General features: G+C 40.8%; 3 protein-coding genes and 1 pseudogene across 8 annotated transcripts in view; 2 read left to right on the forward strand and 2 right to left on the reverse strand.

Annotated features, from left to right (window-relative positions):
- The window catches only part of LOC104000079 (uncharacterized), a 42,397-nt gene extending 33,736 nt beyond the window's left edge, over positions 1–8,661 (forward strand). For all 6 annotated transcript variants that reach the window (XM_018819943.2, XM_018819947.2, XM_018819945.2 and 3 more), the window contains exon 11: positions 7,617–8,661. In XM_018819943.2, the coding sequence (XP_018675488.2) occupies positions 7,617–7,770 (154 nt within the window). In that variant the 3' untranslated portion in view covers positions 7,771–8,661. The remainder of the gene's footprint in view (positions 1–7,616) is intronic.
- A 3,124-nt stretch (positions 8,662–11,785) lies between these two features.
- Positions 11,786–16,522, reverse strand: LOC135671101 (probable anion transporter 6). Its single transcript, XM_065179031.1, has 2 exons — positions 16,398–16,522; positions 11,786–13,536 (listed from the first exon to the last, which is right to left on the reverse strand). Exon 2 carries the CDS (start codon positions 13,283–13,285, stop codon positions 11,966–11,968), a length of 1,320 nt encoding a protein of 439 aa, XP_065035103.1. The 5' UTR covers positions 13,286–13,536; positions 16,398–16,522; the 3' UTR covers positions 11,786–11,965.
- A 1,862-nt stretch (positions 16,523–18,384) lies between these two features.
- Positions 18,385–18,570, forward strand: LOC135671309 (small nucleolar RNA U3; annotated as a pseudogene).
- Positions 18,571–23,359: 4,789 nt separating this feature from the next.
- On the reverse strand, positions 23,360–26,539 carry LOC104000081 (gamma-tubulin complex component 3). Its single transcript, XM_009422023.3, has 3 exons — positions 24,179–26,539; positions 23,707–24,090; positions 23,360–23,595 (listed from the first exon to the last, which is right to left on the reverse strand). The coding sequence occupies exons 1-2, from the start codon at positions 26,425–26,427 to the stop codon at positions 23,835–23,837; spliced, it is 2,505 nt and encodes an 834-aa protein (XP_009420298.2). The 5' UTR covers positions 26,428–26,539; the 3' UTR covers positions 23,360–23,595; positions 23,707–23,834.
- Positions 26,540–26,868: the final 329 nt, after the last annotated feature.

Raw genomic sequence — 26,868 nt, forward strand, 5'->3', positions numbered from 1 at the left:
CACCCAATCTCGTTGATTGGCACTCACGTAGTGCCGGAGATACTGCTCTAAGAGCGAATTTATTCTTTCAGTCTGGCCATCCGTCTAGGGGTGGAGGCTTGTAGAGAAGTATAACTTTGACCCCAACAATTTGAACAGCTCGGTCCAGAATCGTCCCAGGAACCGATCGTCTCGATCACTAACGATATTGTGTGGGACTCCCCAATACTTCACTACACCCTTCATCATCAGTCTGGCCGCCTCTTCAGCTGAACAGTGTAGGGGAGCAGCAATGAAAGTTGCATACTTTGAAAACCGATCGACCACCACAAGTATCGATCCAAGTCCTCCTACAGGCGGCAAGCTTGATATGAAGTCTAAGGAAATGCTCTCCCATGGCCTTTCTGGTACGGGCAACGGCTCCAAAAGTCCCACCGGCTTCCGCTGCTCCACCTTGTCTTGTTGGCAAGTAAGGCATGTTCGAACATACTCCTCCACATCAATCCCCATCTTTGGCCAGTAGAAGGCCCTCTCCACGAGAGCCAACGTTCTGTGAATGCCGGGATGTCCAGCCCAAAGGGAATCGTGACACTCTTTTAAGAGTTTACGCCTTAAATTGTCCACTCGGGGAACATAAACCCTATTCCCTTTTGTGTAAACAAGTCCCTCCTGGACCCAAAATCGTCGTGCCTTACCTTCTTTGATGAGCTGCATCAGGATAACTGCCTGGGGATCACTATACAGTCCATCTCTGATTCGGGAAAGGAAGTTGGAGTGTAACTGACTTGCTTGGCCTCTGCCCTCCAGTTGTGCAGCATTCACGCATTCCACTTTCCGACTCAGCGCATCGGCCACGACATTCGCCTTCCCGGGCTTGTACTCCATTGCCATATCAAATTCAGCCAGGAAGTCCTGCCACCGTGCCTGCTTTGGGGAGAGCTTCTTCTGAGTTTGGAAATAGCTCAGGGCGATGTTGTCTGTCCTCAGCACAAATCGCGACCCGAGGAGGTAGTGTCGCCAAACTCGTAGGCAGTGGATCACCGCTGTCATCTCCTTCTCATGCACTGGATACCGCCTCTCGGTCTCGTTGAGTTTGCGGCTCTCGTAGGCCACCGGATGACCTTCTTGCATGAGTACTCCACCAATAGCAAAGTCCGAAGCATCTGTATGGACTTCAAAGGGCTCTCCATACTTTGGCAATTTGAGCACTGGTTCTTCCAGAACAGCAGCCTTCAGATCTTGGAATGCCATCTCATATTTGTCAGACCACTTCCAAGGCTGCTCCTTCAACTCCGTCAGTGGGGTTGCCCGCTTCGAATATCCCGTAATGAAGCGTCGATAGTAGTTGACGAAACCAAGGAAGGATCTCAACTCTGGCACCTTCTTTGGAGTTCGCCATTCCGCAATTGCTTGCACCTTCGACTTATCCATCCGAATGGAGCCATCACCGATTCGATGCCCCAAGAATAGGATCTCAGTTTGAGCAAAGTAGCATTTCTCCCTTTTTACGAACAAAGTGTTCTCCCTGAGAACCTTGAAAATCGTCCGAAGGTGCTTGACGTGCTCCTCGAGCGTTTGGCTGTAGACGACGATATCGTCCAAGTAGACGACCACGAACTTATCCAAATACTCCTTGAATAGCTGGTTCATAAGAGTACAGAATGTGGCCGGAGCGTTGGTTAAGCCGAAAGGCATCACCAAGAACTCAAACGCTCCATATCTGGTCACACAAGTAGTCTTTGCTTCGTCGCCTTCCGCAATGCGCACCTGCCAATATCTCGACCGAAGGTCGAGTTTTGAGAAATACTTCGCCTTGCCCAATTGATCGAACAAGTCCGCAATGTGCGGGATGGGATACTTGTTCTTCACTGTTACTTTGTTGAGGGCTCGGTAGTCGACGTATAATCGGAGGCTCCCATCTTGTTTCTTCTGGAAGAGAACTGGAGCTCCGAAAGGTGTTTTTGAGCTGCGGATGAGACCACCGCTTAGCAGTTCACCTAACTGCTTCCTGAGTTCTGCCAACTCTGGCGGGGGCATGCGGTAGGGTGGTCTCGCTGGAGGCTTTACTCCTGGCTCCAGCTCGATACTGTGATCCACGCCTCTGCGCGGTAGAAGAGTCTTCGGCAACTCGGGTGGCATAACGTCTTTGAACTCCTTCAGGACGTTCGCCACCACAGCAGGTTCTTGAATGGCCTCTTCATTGAGTGGCTCTAGCTTCATAGCAGCCACGAATGTCAATTCGCCCTTTCGCACCCCTTTCTTCAATTGTAATGCCGAAATGTGTTGGGGCTCCTTGGTTCCTCTCCGAGAGACGGGAACCACGTAGGGGTCATCGCCTCCCATCATACATAGGGAATTCAAGAACGGCATCGGCACCAACTTCGCCGCGTGCATAAACTCCATTCCAAGAATCACTTGGAAGTCGTCTAGTGGCACGGCCATCATGTTGGTATTCCCGCTCCATGTTCCGATTTTGATGGGAACTCCCTTCGCCAACCCGGAGATTCGCTTGGCCTCCGAGTTCACCGCCTTCATTCGGCTTGGGCTCTTCTCCAATATCAACCCAAGTCATTGTGCTTCACGATCGGCTATGAAGTTGTGGGTAGCGCCCGTATCCACCATTGCACGGGTCGATTGGCCATTCAGCTTGATGTCCACATACATCAATTCACTACTCCCTGCTTTCTGTTGCTTTGTCTTGATGTTCTCCCCCACTTGACCCCGCATAGCGTTCAACAAATGCATAGCTCCCATTCGGGGTCCTTGCGACTCTTCGTCATCGCTGCTGGATTCAGAACTGCTTGAACTAAGAGCAACAGCTTTGCCCTTGTCCGATCGGGGAGGGTGGATGGAAGCTGTCAAAGCATTGAGTGCCTGTTTTTGTGGGCACTCCCTTACCATGTGCGGTCCTCCGCACAAGAAACATCCTCCAGGTTTTGAGGCCTTGCTTTTCGGGTTCGGCCCTTTGTGGGAGCTCTTCTTCTTCTGTTCGCCCCCGAGCTCCTTCCCTCGAGAATGTTTTGGAGGGCGATTGCTTGAAGATTGTTTCCTTCTCGCTGGGTCTTCAGAGGAAACAAAGTCGGTGAGCCTTTCTGCAGCTGCAATTGCCCCGACCACGTCGGTAACATTCCTTCGATTCAGCTCCTGTTGAGCCCATGGTTTCAAACCATCAAGGAAGCTGAACAACTTGTCCTTCTCGGACATGTCCTGTATGTCCAGCATTAGTGTAGAGAACTGCTTCACATAGTCTCGAATGGTGGTACTTTGGCGGAGTTATCTCAACTTCCTTCTTGCGACGAACTCTGTGTTCTCCGGTAGGAACTGAGTTCTCAACTTCCGCTTCAAGTCTTCCCATGTGTCGACTCGACACCGACCCTGTTGGATCTCCTCCCAACGAGTTCGCCACCAAAGTTTTGCATCTCCGTTCAGATACATTGTTGCTATAGAAACTTTGGTATCTTCAGAATCGGGCCTCGTAGCTCGGAAGTATTGTTCCATGTCAAACAGAAAGTTCTCGAGCTCTTTGGCATCTCTGGCCCCTCCATATCCATGAGGCTCAGGTGCCCTCAAATTTTGTGGCGGTGCAGCGCGGGTGTTGCCTCCTCCCGCATTTAGCGTTCTTGTGAGCATGGCCACCTTTGCAGTGAGTTCCGCCACAACATCCTGTAAGTGCTGCACGGAGTCCTTGGTGTCATCGGACAATCGGTCGACTAGGGCCTCGACCTTGTCGATCCGGGACTCCGCTTCCTCTTGCGAGCTCTCTACCCCAACAAGTCTTTGTTGGCCATGGTAGAGTTCCTCCATGCTCGCTTCCAGAACATCCAGGCGGGTTTCCGCCGTCGTGAGTCTCTCCTTATGACTCTTTTTCTCAGTTAGCGCACCAGATTGCGCTTCCTCCGCTCGCGGAGAGTTGCCAACTTCTCGCTCATCCTGTTCGCTGCCGCGATCCTCGTGAGCGGCTCCAACAGCATGAGAGCGAGTGTGCACATGCAGCCCACCTGCGGCTGCTTGGGGCAAGGGTCCGGCTTGCCCCGTCTTGCTTGATTCGCCACGATGCTTTGCCATGGCGAAGTTGCGAAGTTCGTTCGCTGTTCGATCGAAGAGCTTGCCCGCTCTGATACCACAATGTCATGACCTTAGTTGGAATTGCCTAAGGCGTGAGGCACCCTTGCGGCCAAAGACGCGAACTTAGCTTGCGTTGCCTAAGTCGCGAGTCACCCTTGTGGCAAAGACGCGAACTTAGCTTGCGTTGCCTAAGTCGCGCTTCGCCCTTGCGATCTTGCTCCGCAAGGATCAGCCACTTTGTAACCTCTCGCAGGTCCCGAAGGACCTGTAAAAGAGAAAGAAAGTTAGATCGAAAGAACGAGGAACGGACAAGTCCCGAAGTCTCGCGAAAAGGGAAGCTTTACAAGCAATTCGACGAACACCTTGTGTGCACAAGAGAAAAGAGGGAGAGGGAGAAAAACAAGGCTTTCAAGGATGAACGAACAGCTGCAAGCCCACAAACAGCCGCTCACCTGGTCCCGGGCGTAAAACCAAGTTCCCGTAAAGGTCACGTGCGAACTTACGAAAGAGTGTTCAACGCCCGGTATATAATCGAAGCCCCATCCAGCCATGTGCCACCCGGGGGGTTCCTGGGGTCTGAGATGGCTGACATTTTGGTGAGCGGAGGCAGCTCTCCGCTCACCTCCCGCGGCACGCGAAAACGGAGCTGTTTTGGGCTGTTTTGGGGCTGTTTTGCTCGGTTCGGTGAACGGTCGCTTTGCAACGCTGCAGCTTATTCGAACTTATATATTTACAAGCAAAATGACCCAAAACCATAAGAAAACATGCTGTCAAGCAGCTGTACATGCGGGTGTGAGCGACGAACGGTTCGTTGAACGGAGTTGTTGCGGGTGCGCGACGACCGTTCGTGACAGGGCGGTATGGTTCGATATTGCAAATGTTGATACAAAGGAATTTGAAATTGCAATCGTGCCTTTTCTTGCTATCGAAGAAAGTGATCCATCAGCAACTTTTATTTTAGAGTTCCCAGAACAAGGTGTGTAGGAGGAAAACAAATGTGAAAGGTTGGTCATATGGTCTATCGTGCCTGAATCTATGATCCAAGGAGCCTTATAACCAAAAGAAGCAGACAAAACTGTGAAACAATTATCTTTCTTGGCCAAAGAGCAAGATGATGAAGGAGAAGGATTAGGATTTTGGGATTGGTTCAGAAACTTAAAACAATTGTTCAATTTGTTCTTTCGTGAACAGAGGCATTTCTACTCCTTTAGAGTTGGTGGCAGCTTGATGGTCTACTTGAAATCCTTGGTTATTAGCCTTCTTTGGAGCTCGATTGCTCTCTCAGTTGACTAGTTTTCTATGCATCTTTCAGCAAGTTCCTCTTGTGTGTCTTGGTTTATTGCAAAAAATCACATCAAACTTTGCCTTTCTTATATCCCTTCCTTTTAAGTACGTTGCACAATATTAGCAGCAGAATTAATTTCAGCTGTCATAACAAATGCAGAATTTTCTGCAGCCATAGATGGAGTAGAAGACCCATCATGACTTGTCTTCTACTTTCCTCTCTCCTAACTTTAGAGAATATAGCTTGGAGAGACGACAATGGATCCTTCCCCAATATCCGCCCACAGACTTCATCTAGTTCTTTGTTTAAACTTGCCAACAATTGAAAGACTCAATCACTCAAGAATTTTTTGTGTATCGAGCACTATCAGTAGCATATGACCATTTTTTCAAAATCATAAAAAATATCAAGCTCTTACCAGAGTGTCTTCAAGGTGTTAAAGTATTTTGTAACACTAGTATTACCTTGTTTAAGATCTCTGATCTTGTTTGTAATCTCAAATACTTGAGCTGAATTATCCATATTTGAATATGTCTCTACCATAGCATTCCACAACTCCTTTGCCTGTTGGCAAAAACATATATGTTTAGTCAATTTCTGGTTCCATAGAGTTTATCAACTATGATATGATCATGGAATTTTCAAAATCCCACGCTCCGAACTTGGGATCATCCTTTGCAGGTGTTGACGTTAATCCGGTCAAATAGCCTATCTTTCCTCTTCCTCGAATATCCAACTTTACAGATTGAGACTAACGAAGAAATTTTTGCCCGTTGAGTTTGTGCATTGTAATCAGCAAGGATGGTTTGTTGCCTAAGTTGTTTGTTGGAGATGGAAGCATTGGTTTCAGCTTCTCTCCTCCAGACATAATGGTGCAAGTTTTTCACAAGCAAACAAGGAAGAAGAAATAGTTGGGATTGATCTAAAGAGTAGCATAACAGAGGAAATTTTTTTTAGCAATTAAGGCTGAAAAAAAGAACAAAACGATTCTAGTAGGAATCGAGCTTTCATACCATGAACACAGAGGTAAAAGAATACAATTTTTCTGTTCATCAGTTTTCTGTATAAAAGGAAGATATATTGGCTGATTACAAGTTGTACAACTAAAGAAATTAATTCTGTACAATATTTCATTCTAATCTATTTACTATAATATGAGCTGATTTGATCCTAATTGTGTGGTCCAAAATAGGAGATAGATTCCCTTAATCATAGGATTATAGAATCCCTTAATTATGAGGTTTCCTATATTCAGAACCCCTTAATCATGGGATTTCCACGGTTAAGATATGATTGTCAAGATGTAAGTTGAATCTAACAGCTGAAGGTCATGCTTAAACTTTGGCAAGAAAATCCCATGGGTGGGACCTGGCCCATAAAAGATGAGCCACCAACTGCTACTAATTTGGATTAGTGCTGCCATCTATGTTTTATTTCTTGTTCTCCATTCACCTTTTGGGTGCTGCATGTTTATCACTGGCAAGACTTATTACAAGGAAGGCTCTTTTAAGTTGTTTATTCGGCTTTGGCATAATGTTATGTTGACAGAATCTACCATTCTGACTCTTGTGAGTTGCAGTTATTTCAGTAGTTTAGGCCTTCTGTTTCTATGAGATACAGTAGATGGCTTTAGTACCTTGACTTTCATTTGGTTGGTCTGGTTAGTTAAAACCATTGCCTTTTTGTCAGCAATTGATTGGAAAGTCAGAGCATGAGAAACAACACTACTTCTATTTGCATGATTATATGTATGGCTTCTTGTTACCTCTTTTAAGTATTGCCAAAAAGTTGAAGAGAACCTGCATCCATTGCTTTGAATCTGTGAATACTTTGATGTCCACTGACACATTCATAGTCTGTTCAACTCTGGATACTTTGCATTCTTTTTTCGGCATACTAGAATATAGAAATTCTTCATTCTTGCATAGAGCACAGTGGCACTCCATTTGAGAGTTTCAAGTCATACAGAAGCTTTCATGTATCATGGATCATCTATGTTTTATCAATATCGTGGTAATTCTTGCGGTGCTCTTTTTCTGGTGTTCTCTTGGATCTACCCTTGATGAGTTGGAATAAGCTATTGAATTTCTTGTGACCTTGTTAGTACTATTGAAATATAATCAATTATGACTGTTTAATTAGTTTATTTATTTATATTTTGCATCAACCTGATTCTGTTGCTGTTTCTTAGTCAGAGGAGGTACATTCATGAGTGAAGTTTGCTTCTTCTATGACAGAATTGCATATAGGTGTTGCCACTGTTAATCCACTTTCTCTTTCTTTCCAGGTCAAAACGGTTATGGCTTGATGGGTTTCAGAAATTAAGCTCTATTTTGTCTGCAAAAGAGCTATCAGATCTCCAGGAAGTCATGCGTGACAAGGAGTTGAATCTTAGAACTGACATCTATGAGATCCTCCTGCAGGATGAGGTGCCAGCATAACGACAGATTGTTTCACATTCTGTGGTTCCAATATGCTTGCGTTGTCTACTACTGCTGATTGTTCATATTCTGGGATAACAGTAAAAGGTTTTTGTTGTTGATTATTCAAATTCTCGGATAACAGACAAGAGGATGATACAATTTTTATGTTGTTGATTATGAGATCCTGCAGGATGAGGTGGCAGCTTAACGATAGACCGTTTCAGGTTCTGTGGTTCCAATATGCTGATTGTTCATATTCTGGGATAACAGAGAAAGGCTTTCGTTGTTGATTATTCAAATTCCGGGATAACAGACAAGATGATGATACAATCTTCTGCGTTGATACCATTTGTGTAGGTTTGCTGCTGGGGCATAAACCTTTGTCCTTGAAGAGTTTGCATGAATAATCAATCTGCCTGACCACTTGCATTACATTCTCCGACTCTCGTACGAGCTACCAGAGGTCCAGATTTATATCCCAGTGTTTAAGTGTTGTGGTTGCTGAAGGCAGACGTCGGTAGGAGAAATTATTCATATGCAGTGTTTTTTGAACGGGAGCAGAGAAGGGGTAGCAGCAAAAGAGAACAAAGCTTTATTTGGTTGTCAGCTGCAGCGATGAGAATCCAGCGGGTTCATGGTGATACAAAGACTACTTAACAATCTGTGTATTAAGGCTTTTGTGAGATTTGGCTCCTTTTCAAATGCAAAACAAATAAATGGATATCACACTATGTTTTGCTAAAGCCATTATTAACAGCAAACAAGCTCTTCTGCTTCTGAAAATTAATTATGGCCAAGTTTGAATCAGAGGAAGGGGATTGACATGTAGCAAGTTTCAGAAGCGTCTTAGTTGCCTTGTCATGATAATTTATAGTTTTCATTAATTCAACTATAAAAACTTATGTCTCATTGAGAATTCCTGGTATAATATTTGAGTCAGGGATAATATTTGAGTCTATATTATTCATATGAGACTATAAAGGGTGGTAGACCTTCATAACATAGGGTGGTATCTGCAGCTTCCTAACCTTCATAATATATTATTCATTTGGTTGGTCTCGTTAGTTAAAACCTTCATAATATAGAGTCAATGATAATTTGAACGACGGTCCATCTTCTCAAAGAGACTATAAAGGGTGGTAAACCTTCATATCGACCCAGGGATAATATTTGAGTCTACAAAGGCGGAGGCAACGAGGGAGGTAGTATGAGTGGTATCTGACGCATTATAGGGAGAATTATAGAGAAAATATATTATCAGATAATTTCTTTGGGATAATGTGCTATCATCTCAGTAGAAATGTACTATTGAATGGTAAATCTATGACTCAGATACGTGGGATGTTATTTAAGCCCACTTGTCTATAGGATAGGATTTGATTCCTTCGTAATATTTAATATGTGTTCGACTATCTAATTATTATATTTTTAAAAAATATATGAAAAGCATATGACATATAATATAGGGTTAAAGTTCATTAGCGGTTTTGTTCATGGATCATTTAACTCCTTATAGTTTATTCGTATCTAAAATAATTATTATATTTTAAAAAATATAGCACATAGGTTCCTTCTATCAAGTTTGAGTTAACAGACGTTAAAATCTATTTACATGATATGCTCACTCATAATAAATTATTAATATAATGATACGTGTAGTTTTAAGTTAAAAAAAAAATTATTTTAGCCCTTATAGTTTTGGTCATGGATTAGTTAAGCCCTCATGATTTTGTCAATATTTAAAATAATCCTTACATTTTTTAAAACATAATACATCTTTTGTCGAATTAATAGACATTAGAGTTTACTTGCTTATGTGACATGTTAACTTACAATAAATTATTAATATAATAATATATAGAATTTAAATTAAAAAAATTGAGATTATCATCAATTGCGGGAGGAGGTGTTGTTGTGGAAGTGACCACCAGCAACAACATCGAGCCATTGCTACCTAGTAGGGTGTCATACACATGCAACTTCTCCTATGCTAATAATAAGCTCGAGAACTTTTGGTCCTACTTTAGGTGGATGTGCATCAACTAGTCTGACGCTATGCATGCAATGGTCTCCTGATTCCTCTTCCTCTTCTTGGGCTTCTTTGTCCCTACCAACCTCTCACTTCGTCCTCTCTTGACCCCCACCCATTGCGCTTATGACTTGGTCCAACTCTTCCTCACCTTTGCCTCCAACCTTTTCTACCTCTACCTCTTCGCCTTCGTCCACTACCACGGTCTCCATAGCTTCGTCTTTCTCAACAAGATAGATATTTTTTTTAACTTAAATTATACATCATTATATTAATGGTTTATTATGAGTCAACATGTCACGTAAGCAAACTCTAACGTATGTCAACTTAGACTTGACGGGAGGGACTTATATGCTATGTTTTTAAAAATATAAAGGTTATTTTACACACAAATAAAACCATAAGGACTAAAATAGATTTTTTTTAAAAAAAAAACTTAAATTATATGAAAGATTATATTAATAGTTTATTATGAGTTAAAAGGGTTAAAATAGAGAGGGTACATTTTTAAAATTGCAAAGATTATTTTAGACGCAAGTAAACCATAAAGACTTAAGTAGTGTACGAGCAAAACCATATGAGCTAAAATAAACCTTAACCCTTATAATATATATGTATACCATGAAGAGAAAAACAAAAGAAAATACAGCAATAGGTAAATACAAATACATAATGAATGTGATGAAGTTGAGTTGTTCATTATTTTTGTACTTATTATTTTCTTGCGTAAAACGCATGTGTTATTTTTACTGATATGATGTGAATAGTATAAATGTGTCAAAACTCTTGCTTACTCGTCCCGCGAGCGAGGCTTGCTTACTTACTAGCTATTTTATTTAAATACTCACCTTCTCCTGTCTCCTTATATCATCGAAGTATAGGATTTTATGAATTGATGAAAGTGTTGATGATAGAAAAAAACAGTCTTGTATAGTGTTAATCTTATAAATATAGTGATTATTATTTTTATAGTTATAATGTGTACTTGTTTTTCACTTGGGTGATTGTGAGTTAGACTGATTTTTTTTTATTTTTCGCAAAAAGTATAGTTTGACTTGAACTAGTCTAACTCATGACTATTTTTAATGCATCTGTCACATCTCAGATATCAGAGCATGACAATACTACTGATGATAGAGACAAGTTGACTAAAGAAGAATCTTAGCTTTTTTAGTATTGAACACAGAGGATTAATTATATATTATTATTTTTAATTAGTTATTACACTTTCAGAAGTTAAGTTATATTGGGAACCTTATACTTACGAAAGTAAAATTTTTATACAAGATTAAAAACATAATTTTATGATTAAAAATAAAAAAAGAGAAAGAGTTTTGTTGGAACAATCGGATTAAATATTTCACTTTTATAAGTACAAAGGATCGAGTTAGGTAATATGTAATTAGCCTTTGCCTACCCTATGTAGAGTCCGACCTCCTATGATTGGATGGTTCAAATTGATTACTGATAGGTATCTTTAGGAAAGATTACATGAGTGAGGAATTTGTATTCTTATAGGAGGGGAATGATTGGAGGCAAAAGAATCCATCACATGAGTTAAAAGACTCCATGGGCAAACTTGCCTTGTAGTAACTTTTTGGCAAGGATTAGACCAATCTATAAGGCAGACCCAAAAACTTTCTGGATTGTCTATATGCAGACCAACACTCAGCAGAAATCTCTTCAAGTGTCTTAAAAGTATCAATAGCTAATTCTACAATTACTCCTTACTGGGGCTACTGTAATCCCCTAACTCGGCACCTATCGGAAGTTGCTGCACTTAAAAGGTCCAGAGCTCAGTCTATATCAGGTAGAATGTGGTGGCTTATAAAATGACCGAGCAGTTGTAAAAACAAAATAATCATTTCATCCATTTTCCCATTGGTGGAAAAAGATATCGAGGAAGAAACGAAAAATGCAATTACCAAGCGCTAAAGAGGACCGACACTAGTCTTTTGCTAATTACGCAAAAAGTCGTCCAAGACACAGTTATATGAGCTCAACTAATTCAACTGACATTACTAGAAATATAACAGAACAAATGATGATGTGAACAGTTATACATACCCGGTATTCCACATATTCCCTCTTTGTAATGCTGTTAGCTAACAGTATTCGACACGTTATTTTGATATCGAGTAGTCTAAAAAATGGAACTTCAGGAAATGGATCGGGAGTGGTTTGTTACTCGAAAATTTTTTCCCCCGTTGCAAATATTAAAAATATGAGAGAACTAATTATGCAGAGATAACCTGGAATAAAGAACACACTTCTCCAACTTTCGGAGCTTGAAAGATCCACATCATCTTTCTTTGCTGCCTCTAGAATCCTTCCTGTGAGTCCGACACCAACGATACCAGCCAAGGTCCCAGCAGTGTTGGAAATTCCCATGACAATTCCTGCGTATCTTGGAGCCACATCCATGTGGTTTACCGCAAATCCAGCTCTCCCGAGTGCTAAGAAACCAAGAGAAACCGAGGAGCAGAGCACGGTTCCTCTGGAATTTCTAAATGATGGAAGGGCCATTAGAGCAAGGGCAGAAACGATAAAACCTATGGTGTTGAGAAGTTTACGTGTCTTGGTCACCGAAAAGATCCTTCTTGTAATCAAATAATCGGCTAACACTCCACCTATGTTTGAAAATATGAACATGTTTAGATAAGGCATCATTTTGGAGGATCCCATCTCCTGAAGACTGAGCTGAAGGCCCAGTTCAAAGTATGTTGGCAACCAGTTCATAAGAACATAGAGCGCATAGTGGAAAGTGAAGTTGTTGACCACAATTGCCCAGACTGGTAAGCTGAATATCATTCTCTTCCATGGGATTTTACCGAGGGACCGTATGCTTCCAGCGCTCGGGATTCTCTTCTCTTTTAGAGTTGAAACTGGTAACATGGAATCTCCAAAACCAGCAGCAATGGCTTTCGGATGCTCAGAACGAAGTGGGTCGCTAGCAAACCTGAACCACATAACGGACCATGTGACACCCAAGGATGCTTCAACCAGAAAAACTGACTGGGCCCCACCATATTTCACCAAACTCGGTAGTAGGAGCATACCACCGGCTGCTCCTAGGTACATCCCTGAAGTAGTAAGAGACACAGAACGAGAGCGCTCATGCGGAGGGACCCATTGTGCTAGAATTGTGTGAATGGACGGAAATATAAAACCTTGTGCCACCCCTACGAGCAAGCGGGAGAGCACCATTATATACATTCTGTTTGCATCTAATGGGACCAAAGCACACGTTAGTGACCACAGCACAAACGAAAGAAGCAGAACACGTCTTCCTCCAATGTACTGTGCAGCCCAACCTCCAGGCACTTGTGACACGACGTATCCATAATAGAATGTCGAAAGTATCAGGCCCTTGCTTGATTGATTCACACCGATTGCATCTGCAGCCGCCGTATAAGCAATTGAGAATCCGATGCGCTCAATGTAGCATACACTTGTGCAGATGAAGGTCAATAAAATAATAGCATACCGCTTTGGAAATCTCATTTCATCAAATTTTCTGGTTGGTCTTTGTAAATAATGTGCCAGTGTCCCAATTGTTGTCCTGGTGTTACATTACTCTTCAATAGATTATCCCTTCACGATTCTGTTGTTCTGTGTTTTTCTAGCATAAAGACGTCTTAAAGCAGAAGCTATAGTTCTTGAAGCAATTTCCATAAAAGAAATCTAAGAATCCAAAACTAGTCACGTAAGTGAATATAATTGGAGTCGAAAGATGACAATTGGTACCTGGATGCCTGATACAGCACACAAAAAGAATCAGAATCCAAATCTTATCTTGTGAGTTAGTCTACACAAAAGGATTCTTAAAATTGCATGTTATATAATGTTGACAATTCAATGAAAGAAAATTGTTTGTTGAAATTTCCTACAGTCAGCAATATGATACAATTTCATTAGCCCATATTCAAGGGATGAGTGTGTTGGATGTGATTTTATTAAGTCTAACCAAGATGCAATAGAAAATTGGACAACTAATAATTAAAGAATATAATAACATAAATGTCAAATAGCAAAGAAATAGTTGCTCTACAACTTTCCAAGTGAAAATATCAAAAATTAATATTTATCTGACAGCAGTGGGAAGAGAGGATCGTGTGTTGGTGAACATAATATTATTCTCTTCAAGCATGTAGTCCCATGAAGAACTTCACAAAGTATATTCAGCTAATTCAGTCACTGACTAAAATTTTGTCTCAATATTTGATGTTATCATCATAACCATTCAAATTGTAAGCATAGAACTAAGCAACCGGAAAACTAACAGTAGAGGTTTAACAAAATCAATTTACTACTGAACGAATATGAATCTTAAATAGGCCTCTGATCCAATTCTAAGTAGATGAAGTTGCAATCTTGTGCTATTTATAAGATATTCACAATTTCCAAGGAAAACAATACAAAAGGAGGGCTCACAGGCCCAGATTATTGAGTAAAGGAGATAATGGATCATACTGGAGCATTTAAAACACAAGGATACCAAACAAAGGGCATTATATGATGAGACTTCAAAGTCATAGCCTGAAGAGTGTTAGATAACTTTGGTGTTCTTTTATAAAGTATTATGGTATTCAAAGATATTTTAGGCTTAGGTACTGTTCATTACATTTTTCATGTAACTGAATGGTGAATGAGAAAGAACTAACTTCATTAAGAAAAGTACAGATTGCAGATTGTTTATTCATTTATTGATTCTGATCAGACTAACCTAGATAAGGAAGCTCATTTTCTGGCAACATACTCAAAATCCCGAACAGGAGCAGAGATAAGAGTGTTTAGATTAGAGTTTTCCCACTGAGAAAGAAAAGTATCAATTGATTATCTACTTGGAAGTTAGATTCCTCTTATGGAAGGGTTTCTCACATTTTAACTTCACTTTGGTACATCTTTTCTCCTTAATCTCTCTGGATATAAATGTGCATAACTCTATTCTTCCCATTTTCCAATTTTTTGAGAAGGGACATCAGACACAGGATGCAAGCCTCAAATCATCCTTTGACTAAAAGTAGGACATAAGACTCATTCAATCTAGTTCAAGCACAGAAGTCCACCAAGGGGCATCATCCACCATAATGGTGGCCAATGTGCAACTTGTGCAAGACGAGGATTGAACTTCTAATCCCACACTAAGGCGATAGAATCTGCAATTAACTAGAAGGAAAGATGTCTAGTGTAACTCCCATTCCCTCCATATTATTGTCCACCAGATTTTTTTACATCCTATTGAACTTTGTCCAATGTATCTGAGAACATATATGTCGCTTAAATAAGTTAACTCAATCTTCACTCAACTAATTACCCGTAAATTACTCTAGAAAACTTCATAAGTTGATTGGTGATGCAACATCACCTTTCTGTAACCTTTTCCCTACCTCACAGATGCCATCTCTCCCATGCTTGTTGTCACCCTCCTCGCCATCAATCCCTTCCAATCTGCAGTTTCCTCCAACCCATTGCATTGGACCATATGATCTTCTATATCTTAACTATTCAAAGCAGAAGAAATCACCAACCCTTGTCACCAAACTGTCCCTTTCTCTTCTTCTAATCTGAAAGATTTTTAATAAAATATGCACTACTGATTCCTTTTTATTTTTTTCTTTCCAGTGTATTAGATTTTTGTTGTCGTTTATAACTTTTCCCCCTTTTTCTAAATATTGCTTCATTGTTGTACTACTTGATGAATGCAATATTTTTTTACTTCTTTTCTCCACATTCTTTTAAGGTGGCTTCCAATTCTGGGCCTTCAATACATAAATCTTACCGATTAATGGTTCATTTAATGTTATTTTTTCTTAGACTAATTCAGAGATTTCTTTCATTGTGGAAAATGTTGTTTATGGTCGGACATTTTGTTCTCTTCAGTAATTCCCTAACATACAGAATACAGTCCAACTAGCAATTTTTTAATACTTTCTGATATAATATTTTTGATAATTTTAAATTAACCATGTAGTTAGTTCTTAGGTTTATTCATTCAGAGATTTCTTTCATTGCATAAAATGTTGGTTCTGCGATTCCTTAGCAAGCAGAATATCATCAAACTAGCTTACTTGCAAATTTTTTCTAATGTTATATGTAATATATATATCTTATAGTTTAAAACATACGTCTTAAAATTAAACATATACAATCCGATCAGTTGACCCACTGACTGGATAGCAGTGGACAGCAACCGCAGTGACCAGACCCTTGAACAGTCACTGTCCAGTATAGGTACCCTTAATTGTTCCTAATTTTCTCAGAAAGGTTTATCAATGCTTACGATCACTAGTTGCTTACACACACTTGTAAATGATGTTTAAATTGCACAACAGAGTGATACATGTCTCGACAATCTAAGAATTAGCAGAAACTGGCCGATCCGGATCTTAATTGGCCATGTTTGACCACGATCTTCCGGATCTGCCCGACCCCCTCTTTTAGATTGTCGACCTCCCCGGAACAAAAAGGAATCTGCCAGGTTCGACCGATTCCGGATGCATTCAGGCCGTTAACGACCAGATCCAGTAGGACCAACTCGGAGAGGAGAAAGAGGGGTACGAAGAGGAAGAAAACAGAATGGGAGGATGAAGAAGGGAAGAGAAGGGCGAGGTACCTGGCTGGTCACAGCCGCCGCTGGCCCGATGCGTTCGTTCGCGTTGCAGAAGATCGCGGGCGAGGAAGTGGGTAAAAACAGAAGACGGTATATAATTATGACGCCCGAAAAGAAGGACCTCAGTAGGTCACGATTCAGCGGGTTTCAGGGTCTGGTGTTAGAACCGAACCGTTCCGTTTGAACCGGACCCGGTCGAAAATAAAACCACTACCGAGCATGAAGCTTATTTTAGTTGAATATGTTGGATATTTGCATTTGGAATGAATGATATTGAAGTCGAATGCTTCTGTTCTTTGAATTTGATTATTGACGTGGGGAAAAATGATTTCGATGCTAATCTGAGACTAAGTTTAATGTACTTTTAAGATAAGCGACGTATCAATGGGCCAATATCGAATAGGAGGTTTGGACCTTGTATCAAAATATTATCATGTACTAGAGATCAAACTTCGAGATTCGAACATCGTATGAAAATAAAATCAAAAATCGCATCAGAAGATCAAATGTTATGATAAAGTTGACATGTCAAATGATATACTAAATAGAGCCTTCAAAGATATACCAAATGAGTGGTTGATTTATTAAGGTTTTTATCAATATCATTCTTGACAAATTTAAACCGATATCAGGCAAAATAGAACTCACTTCTCATGAAAGCCATTGAGCTTAAAGTTAAGCTAAATTAAGCCCATTGGAAGGTTAAACAAATAACCTAAACTAGTTTGAGGTGGTGGCACTGCTGCCCAGCCTAAACGATAATACCGCTTGAGCCAATCGACAAATACTATTTATGTTTTGTTAACCTTTTTGATAATGGTATCATTATAGTGACGTGACGATGGTACAACTTAGGACAATGCTGACATGTCCAGAATTAAATTTATAGCTCATGTCAAAAATTATGATAATATTGTTACTTGTTGCATATATTGTGATGCACAAAAACATTCTATGTTTTGGTTAAATGATTTGCACTATGATTAGCACCAATCTTTTTTTTTTTGTCCTGTCTGTTGAGCATCAAGGAGCTGAGCTCATTAATAATAAGGCCGATCAGTACGTGCACTATGTTGATACTATCATGCAAAGCAAGTTTAACATAGAAAAGTTAAGAGAAGGGAAAATTGATGCTTCTAAAAAATATACATAGCTGAATCACTGACAAGAACACTACAAAAAGTCTAGGGGAAAATTGATGCTTGGAAAAAATATATATAGCTGAATCGCCGACAAGCACTCTAAAAAAGTCTAGCAGTCAAACAGGAGTGATACAGATTGCATAACATGATGGGTTAAGAATGATAAATCCAAAGGGATAATTATCTGTTTTGTTAATTTCCACTTAGCAGGAAGATGGAATCCTACATAGATCTTCCCACTTTGTTTAACACCAAAGCACATCCAGAATAAACAATTAAGTCCGCAGAAATGTCAGTTGTACAAGTTATCATGAACACTAAAATCAGATTGATGGTCAGACAATAGTCAGCAAATATGAAACTGAGTTTGCATTGGCAGATAAGTAATTTGATAATCAGTGCTAAATCAGATTAATAGGGGGAGGAAAGCCAAGAATTGTTACATTTGCAAACATCCAAAACAGAGTGATGATGTAAAACTAATTTTCAGGGACAACGGCAACCTGACAATATAAAACACAGCAACAGTATGAAATATTACCAAGTGGTACCATATGATCTCAAATCTACATCAGTTTGAGGATTACTTGCATTTTACTTGGAAAATGACAGACTAACTACTACTATCATGCTACAGCCGCTACACTGTTGCTACAACACAATGTGTCACGTTACCACTTTAAATGCAGTTTGTAAGCACGAGGTCCACATTACATTGCAGTTCATATTGACCAAAACAAAAGAACATCAAACGGATCATGGCATAACAAGCTGTTTCCGATACAAATGCTGCTTGATACAAGGTTTAAAACAAAATGTAAATTTTGGAACTAAATTACTGCATAGTCATGACCTTACTTGAACAGGTTCTGTTCTTTAGGCTCGTACATCTTGTCCTTGACTGCCAAGGAGATAGGCAACTCAGACACAAGGCTTCAAGATCAGAGCATAATTAATGGCTTTGATCTTCCAAGATAGAGACCGTAGGTGACATTCTCAGCTGGTAGTTGGGGGTAATCCTGAGGTTGTCTGATAGACCACCTCACAATGTTTAAATTCTTTACGCGAACTCTCCATCCAAAGATGATATCCATCGGGCAGAACTTTTATGGAGATGGTGTCGGCATCTGCTCCTGCCTCTGGGCCCATCCCTGCTTCCTCTATGTTTCACATCCCAAGCTCCCTAGTCAGCATACGGATTCTCCTCACAAAGCCACTGCTGGGAAGGTTAAGACGAACATGGCTACCAAGGGTAAAGTTTCCTCAGCAATAACAAGACCCCATTGACTTGGGTGAAAGTGCTCTCAGGTCGACATCACCAACATGATTCTGGAATGAGAATTCTCACCAGCCCTAAATTTGAAAAGATTAAGAGTCTGGCCTCTGATGATGACAAGTTAATGGCGTAGTGAAGGCCTTGGACCTATAGTCTAGTGGATCAATTCCTCAGGTGACATCTGCTGATGGAGATTATTAAATATGCCATTTGTGGTTTATGGAAGGTAACTCAGGCGCCTAAGATTCTTGACATGAAGACCGGTTTCATTCTTCTTAGATTTGCAACAGAGAAGGATGCATTTTTGGTTCTTATGGGTGGGTCTTGGATTTTTCAAGGTCAAGCCATCCAACCAATTCCATGGAGATCAGATTTCCAGACTTTGATAGAATCTATGTGCATGGCACCAATTCGGCTGTAATTACCTGGGTTGCCTTAGAATTAATGGAGTCACAAATCCCTCTCAACCATTGTGGTTGTGCTCGGTTGGCCTCTCAGTTGATGAGTGCTCCCTTCGATTTGAGAGGGATAGTTTTGTCCGAGTGTATGTACAACTTAATTAATCCAAACCCTTGAAAAAAGGATTATGGATTTGGTAGAGCACAAGTTGATTTCTTTCAAGTTATTGATTATAAGAATTTATCCCAGTTTGCTTCCAATGTGAATGTATTGGCAACAGACTGTTTGAATGTTCCTCAAGGCAGGGTTATTGCTCCCACCACGATCCAATGAGGCCAATGACCCTTAGTCGTGCAGCACCCAAGCGACACCTACTTGCAAAAGGGTCAGCCTTGTTGCAACCTCTTCTTTGGTTACAAAGAGTTGCAAAGAAGAAAAGGAGTCACTCAAGGAGGCAAGTCACAGACAAAGTGTCATTCTCGCCCTTCAAATAGAACCAATTGACTAACAAGAAGTTTGTTAAGGCCAAAGAAGGCAACCACAAGTTTGAATCCACGATAGTAAGGCCAATGATCCTTAGACAGGGGCTGCCACTCGGATTGGAATGGTGCAGCAACTTTCCAGGAAGTAGACTCATGAGGATGAGGACTCTACGTGGACCTTGGATTCGGAAACAGAGGAGAGGACCTTCCTAGAGATAAGGACAATAGAATCTAGGGACTCCAAGTTGCATATGACATTAAGATGCCCACTGGTCAGATGGAAAATAAGGGTGTGTTGTTGCAGGGTCATGATGCGACACAACCTCTAAAACGTAGTATTGGTGATGTGTCATGGATTTAGCTTGAATTACCTAAGTCATGTAGCACCAAATAAACTCAGAAGAGTCAACTTAGTTGCAACCTCTTATTTGGTTACGAGGAACTACAAAGAAGAAAATGTGTTACACGAATAGGCAAGTGACAAGCAAAGTGTCATTGTCACCCTTCAAACTAAACAACCAATTGGACGACAAGAAGTTTGTTATGGCCTAAGAAAGCATCCACAAGTCAGAAACTCCAACACACACAGGGTGTCAAAGAGCTTGATGGAGCATAATGCTAGTGAAGCACACAGCAAATAGACTCGAGTGATTGTCGAAGTTCTCTCATACACTATCTAGGAGCCCCCTCTAGCTAGGTGCCACCCAAGGGTTCCTAGGTGTTGATATGGCTGACATTTCAGCCCACAAAACCAACACTTTAAAACACTATAGCAGTAGAGGCAAACGAGGTTGTTTTGGCTTATTTTGGTCCAATGCAAGTTCAATCGAGAGAATGACCTACGAGCTGTCCATACAAGGACAAAGCAAATTGTATGCAAAATTAGGTTGCTGGGCTAACTATAGGTCTTAGTATTTACATCATACAAGAAAAGTTAACAATGAACAATAGCAGAACTACTTGCACAACAAAGGTGCTATCGATGCAAACTCGTTGCAACTATCCGTGACACTCTCTTCCACTTAAGCTATTGATGCCTTCATCAATGTGTGTCGATATGTCATGATGATGTCTTTCAATGGTGAAGGGTATCCTCCAACTCCCAACCTGCTTGTGTCTTTAGAAGGTTATGCCACTTTGCCAACTACTTTGTTCTGCTCCGTTTGGAAGCTTCCACTTACAATCCGCCAAAATGGCTTCAACTCATGGCTTGTAAGACATCCTTGTGTAGGGTGGATGTGTTCATATGTTCCTTGGTCTTGTGGATCAAAGTGGTAAGCGTTTAAATTGTTTGCATGGAACACATTGTGGGCTATGAACCATGTCAGGAGTTGAACACATTGTGTATTAACATTGTCTACCCTTGCAATGATGGGAAAAGGGCCTTCATATTTGCACATCAATCCTTTGTGCACTCTTTGCTTGAAGAATTGAAGAGATGACAAGTGAAGGTTGACCAACACAAGGCCACCAATTTTGAATTATGGAGGTTGCATTTCCAGATTGGCCCCCTTCTTTATTTTCTTAGCAACCTTCTCCATGTATGCCTAAGCTATCTCTGCACTTCGATCTCATTCCTTGGCGAGCATTTTGATGTCATTCCTTGGAGAGATGATAAGTTGAGGGGAAGTGCCCGAGCTATCTCTACATTTTGATGTCATCTTTTGTCGAGATGATATGATGAGGGGCAACTTCCTATGTAATTACTTTCTTTTTTTATTTTTTTACAAATTATAAGTAGTGTAGACAGAATTTGATCCCAAGATCTTGATATCAGACTAATTACTAGCTAAGCAAGATGATATCCTCAAAAGTTTATCTCGAACTCTCTACCTTTGCTAAATTAGTTAGGTACACCACCACTAGACTAAAACATGTTTTAGGCATAAATTTTGTTGAATAAAATTGTGAACCCTGAACCTTTGGCAAGCAGGTCTACTATAAAATTTATCAGATAATGTTTTAATCATCAATCTTTGGTGAGTGTATTTAATACACTATCACTTAGGTGTGTTACATCCAATAGCTTCACCCAATCTCTTTGGTTGGCACTTGCATAGTGTCACAGAAATTACTCCAAAAGAGAATTTATTTGTTTTCTTTTGGTTGACAATTTGAGGATGTGGACTCATGGAGAAATATAGCTTGGCACCAAACAGTTCCAAAATCATCTAAAGAATTTTGAATCTCAATCAGTGATGATGTTCTAAGGCATCCCAAAGTTCTTCACCACATCTCATACTATCAACTATGTTGCCTATTTAACCATCTGTCTTGGTTTAGTTGAGCTCTTCTTGAGGCTCCTATGATCCTTATCATTGATCTTGCTTGACTGCCTCAAAGATAAAACATGATGGACGTAGAGGATCTCCTACCACATCCAAAGGTGGATTACCTAAACTCTCCACCTTGTACACCCAATTAATCATCGAATACAAGCCATTATTATAAAATTGAAAGTCAAATGGATCAATTGTGGACTTCTGTATTTCTTGTCTAGCACAAGACAACACAACCATACGCATAAGCAAAATTAAAGCACCCACAAAAGAACACTTTTATGTTTTGTAGTGTCACTTTGTTCTCATTCTCATCCTTTTGTCAGTATCTTTAATCTCCAATCATATTTCTCAGTAAACATTTATAACTCATTGACCAAACTATCAAATATGGCTTTAAACCTCAGAGATCATCCAAAAAGATGTGGAAATGATGAGTGACGCATCTAGATCCTAAATCATAAATTAACAAGGGTTAAATTCAAAACCTTATTAAATAATTATGGTTAGAAAATCTAGACACAAATAATTTTATTAAACAAATAAAGTTAAAACATCCTAATTTCATTTGGCCTTTAACGGTTAAACATTTTCTTTAGAAACTTTAATCTTTTTCCATAAAATAATTTCAAATTTATCAATTCTTGGACCAAAAACAAGCTTAAACTACTTTTTATTTTGTAAAAATTATAGATAACAAATTTATTTTTTATTAGATTATTAATTAGAGAGCAGGTCTGAGTACAATGGTAAGGTCGTTCCATTGCAATCTGGGAGACCAAGGTTATAGGAATTTAAGGATGGAGCACATTCTAGTGCAGTGAACTAAACCCCTAGGAGATGGATCAAGCTGAATACTAATAGGACTTTTATTGTTCATTCACTGACGAGTGAGGCTAGCTCCATACTCAGAGCAGAAGATGATCAATGCCTTCTGGCAGGATGTAAATTTTTGAAGGATGGAGGGATCAAGCTGCAATAGCTGAGGGTTCCCAACCAGTTGACATTGAAACTGATGCTCTTCAAATTGTTAAGAGTCTTCAATCGTGAGGGACCACCTCCTTGAATATATACTGTGTGTGTGTTAGAAACAACTTTAACAACCTAAACAAGTTGCAGACTTGTAAAATCTCTCATGTATTTTGGGAGGCTAACCAATGTGCTCACTGGTTACTTTTGCAAGATGTAATCAGGTGGTCCAATTGAAGAGATCTGACTAGCCACGGGGTTTTGCTTGTTTTTTGAACTCTGATGCGTAAAGCTTTGGCTGTTATAGACATCTAACTTAATATAGTTTCCATCTTTTTGGAAAAAAAAAAAAAAAGCTTTAGGCATCAACATCAAGAAGTCCAACTGAAGCAAACATTAAGAGGAAACGGACAATAACTTAGTAAAGGATCGTGCAAATGGTAGATTCCATCATTTACTAAAAGAATCACATATTTCATCAGAAAATACAAGCTTGGGAAGAAAATCCTCATAACCATCACTCGACAAAACCAAAGACATAATAAAACCATCAAATACATGACATGTACATCAGCATATCCAAATATAAAACCACAACTAAAAGCGTACCTTAACCTCATTATGTGATTCTTCGTGGAATGAAAAGCTTAATATCTGCAACCAAAAAAAGGCTAATAAATATCCCATTTAAACAGAAAGATCAATGAAAAAGTAAAAGAAGTTTCAAATGTAGAACGCATTGTAATATGAAGACTAGAAATTGACCTTTATGTTTGTTAAATAAATGATATACAATCAACAGTCTGAAATGGCCAGTAATCTCGTAAGTTGCACATGAAAGAACAACTGACATCACTGTTTTCGCATTGCTTCTTCTGCAGTATGCCCAAATTTTACTTGCTAGGGGAAAGCCGACTATAAAATTCGGTAAAGTCTAGACGAAAGAGAAGGAACTTCAAATCAACATGTTGTTGCATGGGCAACTGAGAGATAAAAGCATCAAGTGATGCTGAATACTCTTTTGCAATCTTGTCAAGGTCTTCACCCATGCGCTGTAGAAATTCTCCAGCAAGTTGCATTATGGCTTTTCTACCCACATCAGGATATGAACCTGGCTCCTTCAGTTTTGCCTTTAATTTGCTCTTCCCTCTGTGAAAGATATCAAGGACAAACTGAGTCAGAGAAAAGATTAAACAAACACTTTACAACTTCATAGAATAAACTAATCCAAAGTCACCTAAGCTGCAACTGAAAGATGCTTTCAAACCACCTCTCTGCATGGGTTCGAAGCCGCAGTATAAGATCAAATAGAACAAACAGAATCCTAATAAGACCCTGAGATTGCTCCCCTAGAAGAGACTTCTCCACAATTGAGTTAAGATACTTATCATGAGCAGCAAGAAGATCATCTAAATCTTTTGCAGCATCCATTTCTTCTGAGAAATGTGCCCATGAAACTTCAAGAACCTCAAACATTATATAGTACTGAAAGTTTGTCACGAAATGGTTCATTTCATTCCACAGTACTTGGCACCTTCGTAGAACAGCGACAAACTGTGCCTTAACTGCTGCACCTTCTTCGGTGTAAATACAAGAAATAATGGAATTTGGTTTCATCATCTTCCATATTCCAATCAATGCGTGTTCAACCCGTTTTAGTTTCCATAGAAAGTTAAAAATCTTGAGGTACTTCTTCATGACAGATGCAGTAAATACTGTGTCCAGAGGCACTGTCGCATCATACTCCAATGAGAACACATCCCATCCCCTATTACCATCACCATGCTCCATCATCTTTACCTTCAAATGATCTAGAATATCCCAATCATCATACTGTGCATTGGATGCACGGATTGCCATCTCTAGCAACCCTGACAAGTGGAATGAGCTGATTGTGTTGGCTGGTTCTGATAGCTCTGGGCCAATAATATCCATCAAATACTGCACAAAGTCTCCCTGACCAAGAAGCAAGTACCTTTTGATTGCTAGACAATGGTCCTTGAACCGATACCGCTTGTGAATCACATCCATCAAATGACGATCAATCCGCTTAGCTGCTTCGACAACAAGTGCTTCTAAAGCATTTGGCTCCCCATACACAAGCCCACCCCTCCTAGTAGTGGTCCCAACATGAGCTGCTGCTTCAGCAGCAGCAGTAGCCCAACCATTGTCCTCACAGCAAGCTCTGAGGAAATTGATGGACTTTCCTGTCCGCAAGATCCTTTGTGCCAGAGCAGGAGAAATGAAAGAAGGCAGCATAGCAGACTGGATTTGGTAGCCTTCTCGCCATAGAGACTCGGCCTTTACAGCTTGGCCCTGTATGAAGAACTCCGCAAATGTATCCTCCAACTCCCCCTCCAAGACCCAACTCCGGACCATCTCAAACAAAGGCGAGCAGACCCTCCGGAGGAGACAACCCATGAACTCCTGTACCAATGGATCCCCATGCTGTGCCCTCTCGTGTATTGCACCAGCCATTGCTCCACCTCTAAGAGATCGACACCCATCAACTAGAACTGCCATCAATCGCATCCTAACCATGGGTTCAGCGAGCCAGACTGCAAGCCGTCTCAAGGACAGGTAATTCACTGTTACCCCCGAAACGGAACCAGGAGTCGGGATCGGATTCAGAGAATGGGACTCAAGCACAGCCAAAAGTTTGTAGTAGTCTGAAAGCTCATCCTGGAGAGCAGAGCAGAAGGCCTGGCCGACTGTACCAACCTCCTCAGCAGGAAAGCAGCTCATGCTCTCAGTGATATAACCCCTGACTTTCCGGAAGAGCCATCCGAGTTCAGAGAGCTTGCAGACCATCGTTCTCATGGATCTTGGCAGCTTCAGCAAATCCGGAGGTTCATAGCGGTCTGACACCTTATCGAACCTCACATACCGCCCATCGATACCCTGGGAAACAAAGAGGATATCCCTCACGAGGGCCGATTCCGAGACCTCAGTCTCGTCCATGACTATATCACCGTACTCTCGGAGTGCGATCTCACGAATGTTATCTGGATCCTTGGAGACGAGGAGGATGCCGCAGGACGGGGGTAGGGTTTTTTTGGCGGCAAGAGGCGATTGGTGGGTCGGCTGAGGGTTGAGGGGGAGGGCAGGGAGGCCGGTCGTCGCTGAAGACGGGAGGAGGGGTTCGCGGCGGCGGGCGTCGGACAGGGATTTGAGGAGGTAGAGGAGGGCCCAACGGTTGCGGATGGATCCGGGAGCGGAGGAGCGGGCCGAGAGCTTGGTGCGGAGGTCGGAGAAGGCCAGGGCGTCGGAGGAGCGACCGCAGGCGGCGAGCTGGCGCTTGATTGTCTCGGCAAGTACGAGCTCATCCGGAGCGAGGGAAGGTGCCATGCGGCTGGAAAGGAGGCGATGAGCGAAGCGGAGGGCTCGGGGAAGCTCATCGATGGCGTCGGAAGAGGGAGAATCGACAGCAGAGAGGAGGCGGAGGACAAGCTCCTTGACGAGATCGAGGGTTTTGGGATGGTCCATGGCTGCCGGAGTAAGAATCTCGAAACCCCTATAGGGTTCATACGTCCCGTTTTGTTTATTGTTTTCATTTCAAAGACTATAATATCGTCAGTTTGGGCGGCGAGAGACGGGAATCTTTTGAGAAGGATGAGAAGTTAATTGTGGAGCCATAACTTGGACAAATACCTTGGAAAGCATATATAGGATTTTGGGTTTATTTGGGCGTAAGCTTTGTCACGAAGATGTATTTTTATAGTAGCCCTTCTTTGTAAATAAATCCTTTTTTTCTCTTTTTTATTATATTTTTTTCTATTATGTTACAAAATTTATGATATTATTGAAAATACTATAGCTTTGTATAAAAATATAATAATTAAACTTTTTTAGGTTGATTTTTATATTTGGTTTATGAATCAAAAGTATTTTTTTTCTAATTTTTTTATAACGATACATAAGTTAGAT

Source organism: Musa acuminata, unplaced genomic scaffold (genome assembly GCF_036884655.1).
Source record: "Musa acuminata AAA Group cultivar baxijiao unplaced genomic scaffold, Cavendish_Baxijiao_AAA HiC_scaffold_1138, whole genome shotgun sequence".
Lineage (NCBI taxonomy): Eukaryota > Viridiplantae > Streptophyta > Magnoliopsida > Zingiberales > Musaceae > Musa > Musa acuminata.

Bases quoted from the DNA above. Each gene is read 5' to 3' on its own strand.
- LOC135671101 (XM_065179031.1), bottom strand. From the start codon at position 13,285: ATGAGATTTCCAAAGCGGTATGCTATTATTTTATTGACCTTCATCTGC.
- LOC104000081 (XM_009422023.3), bottom strand. From the start codon at position 26,427: ATGGACCATCCCAAAACCCTCGATCTCGTCAAGGAGCTTGTCCTCCGC. The intron at 24,091-24,178 runs GTGACTTTGGAT...TATCTTTCACAG, and splicing joins ATCTTTCAGTTGCAGCTTAG to AGGGAAGAGCAAATTAAAGG.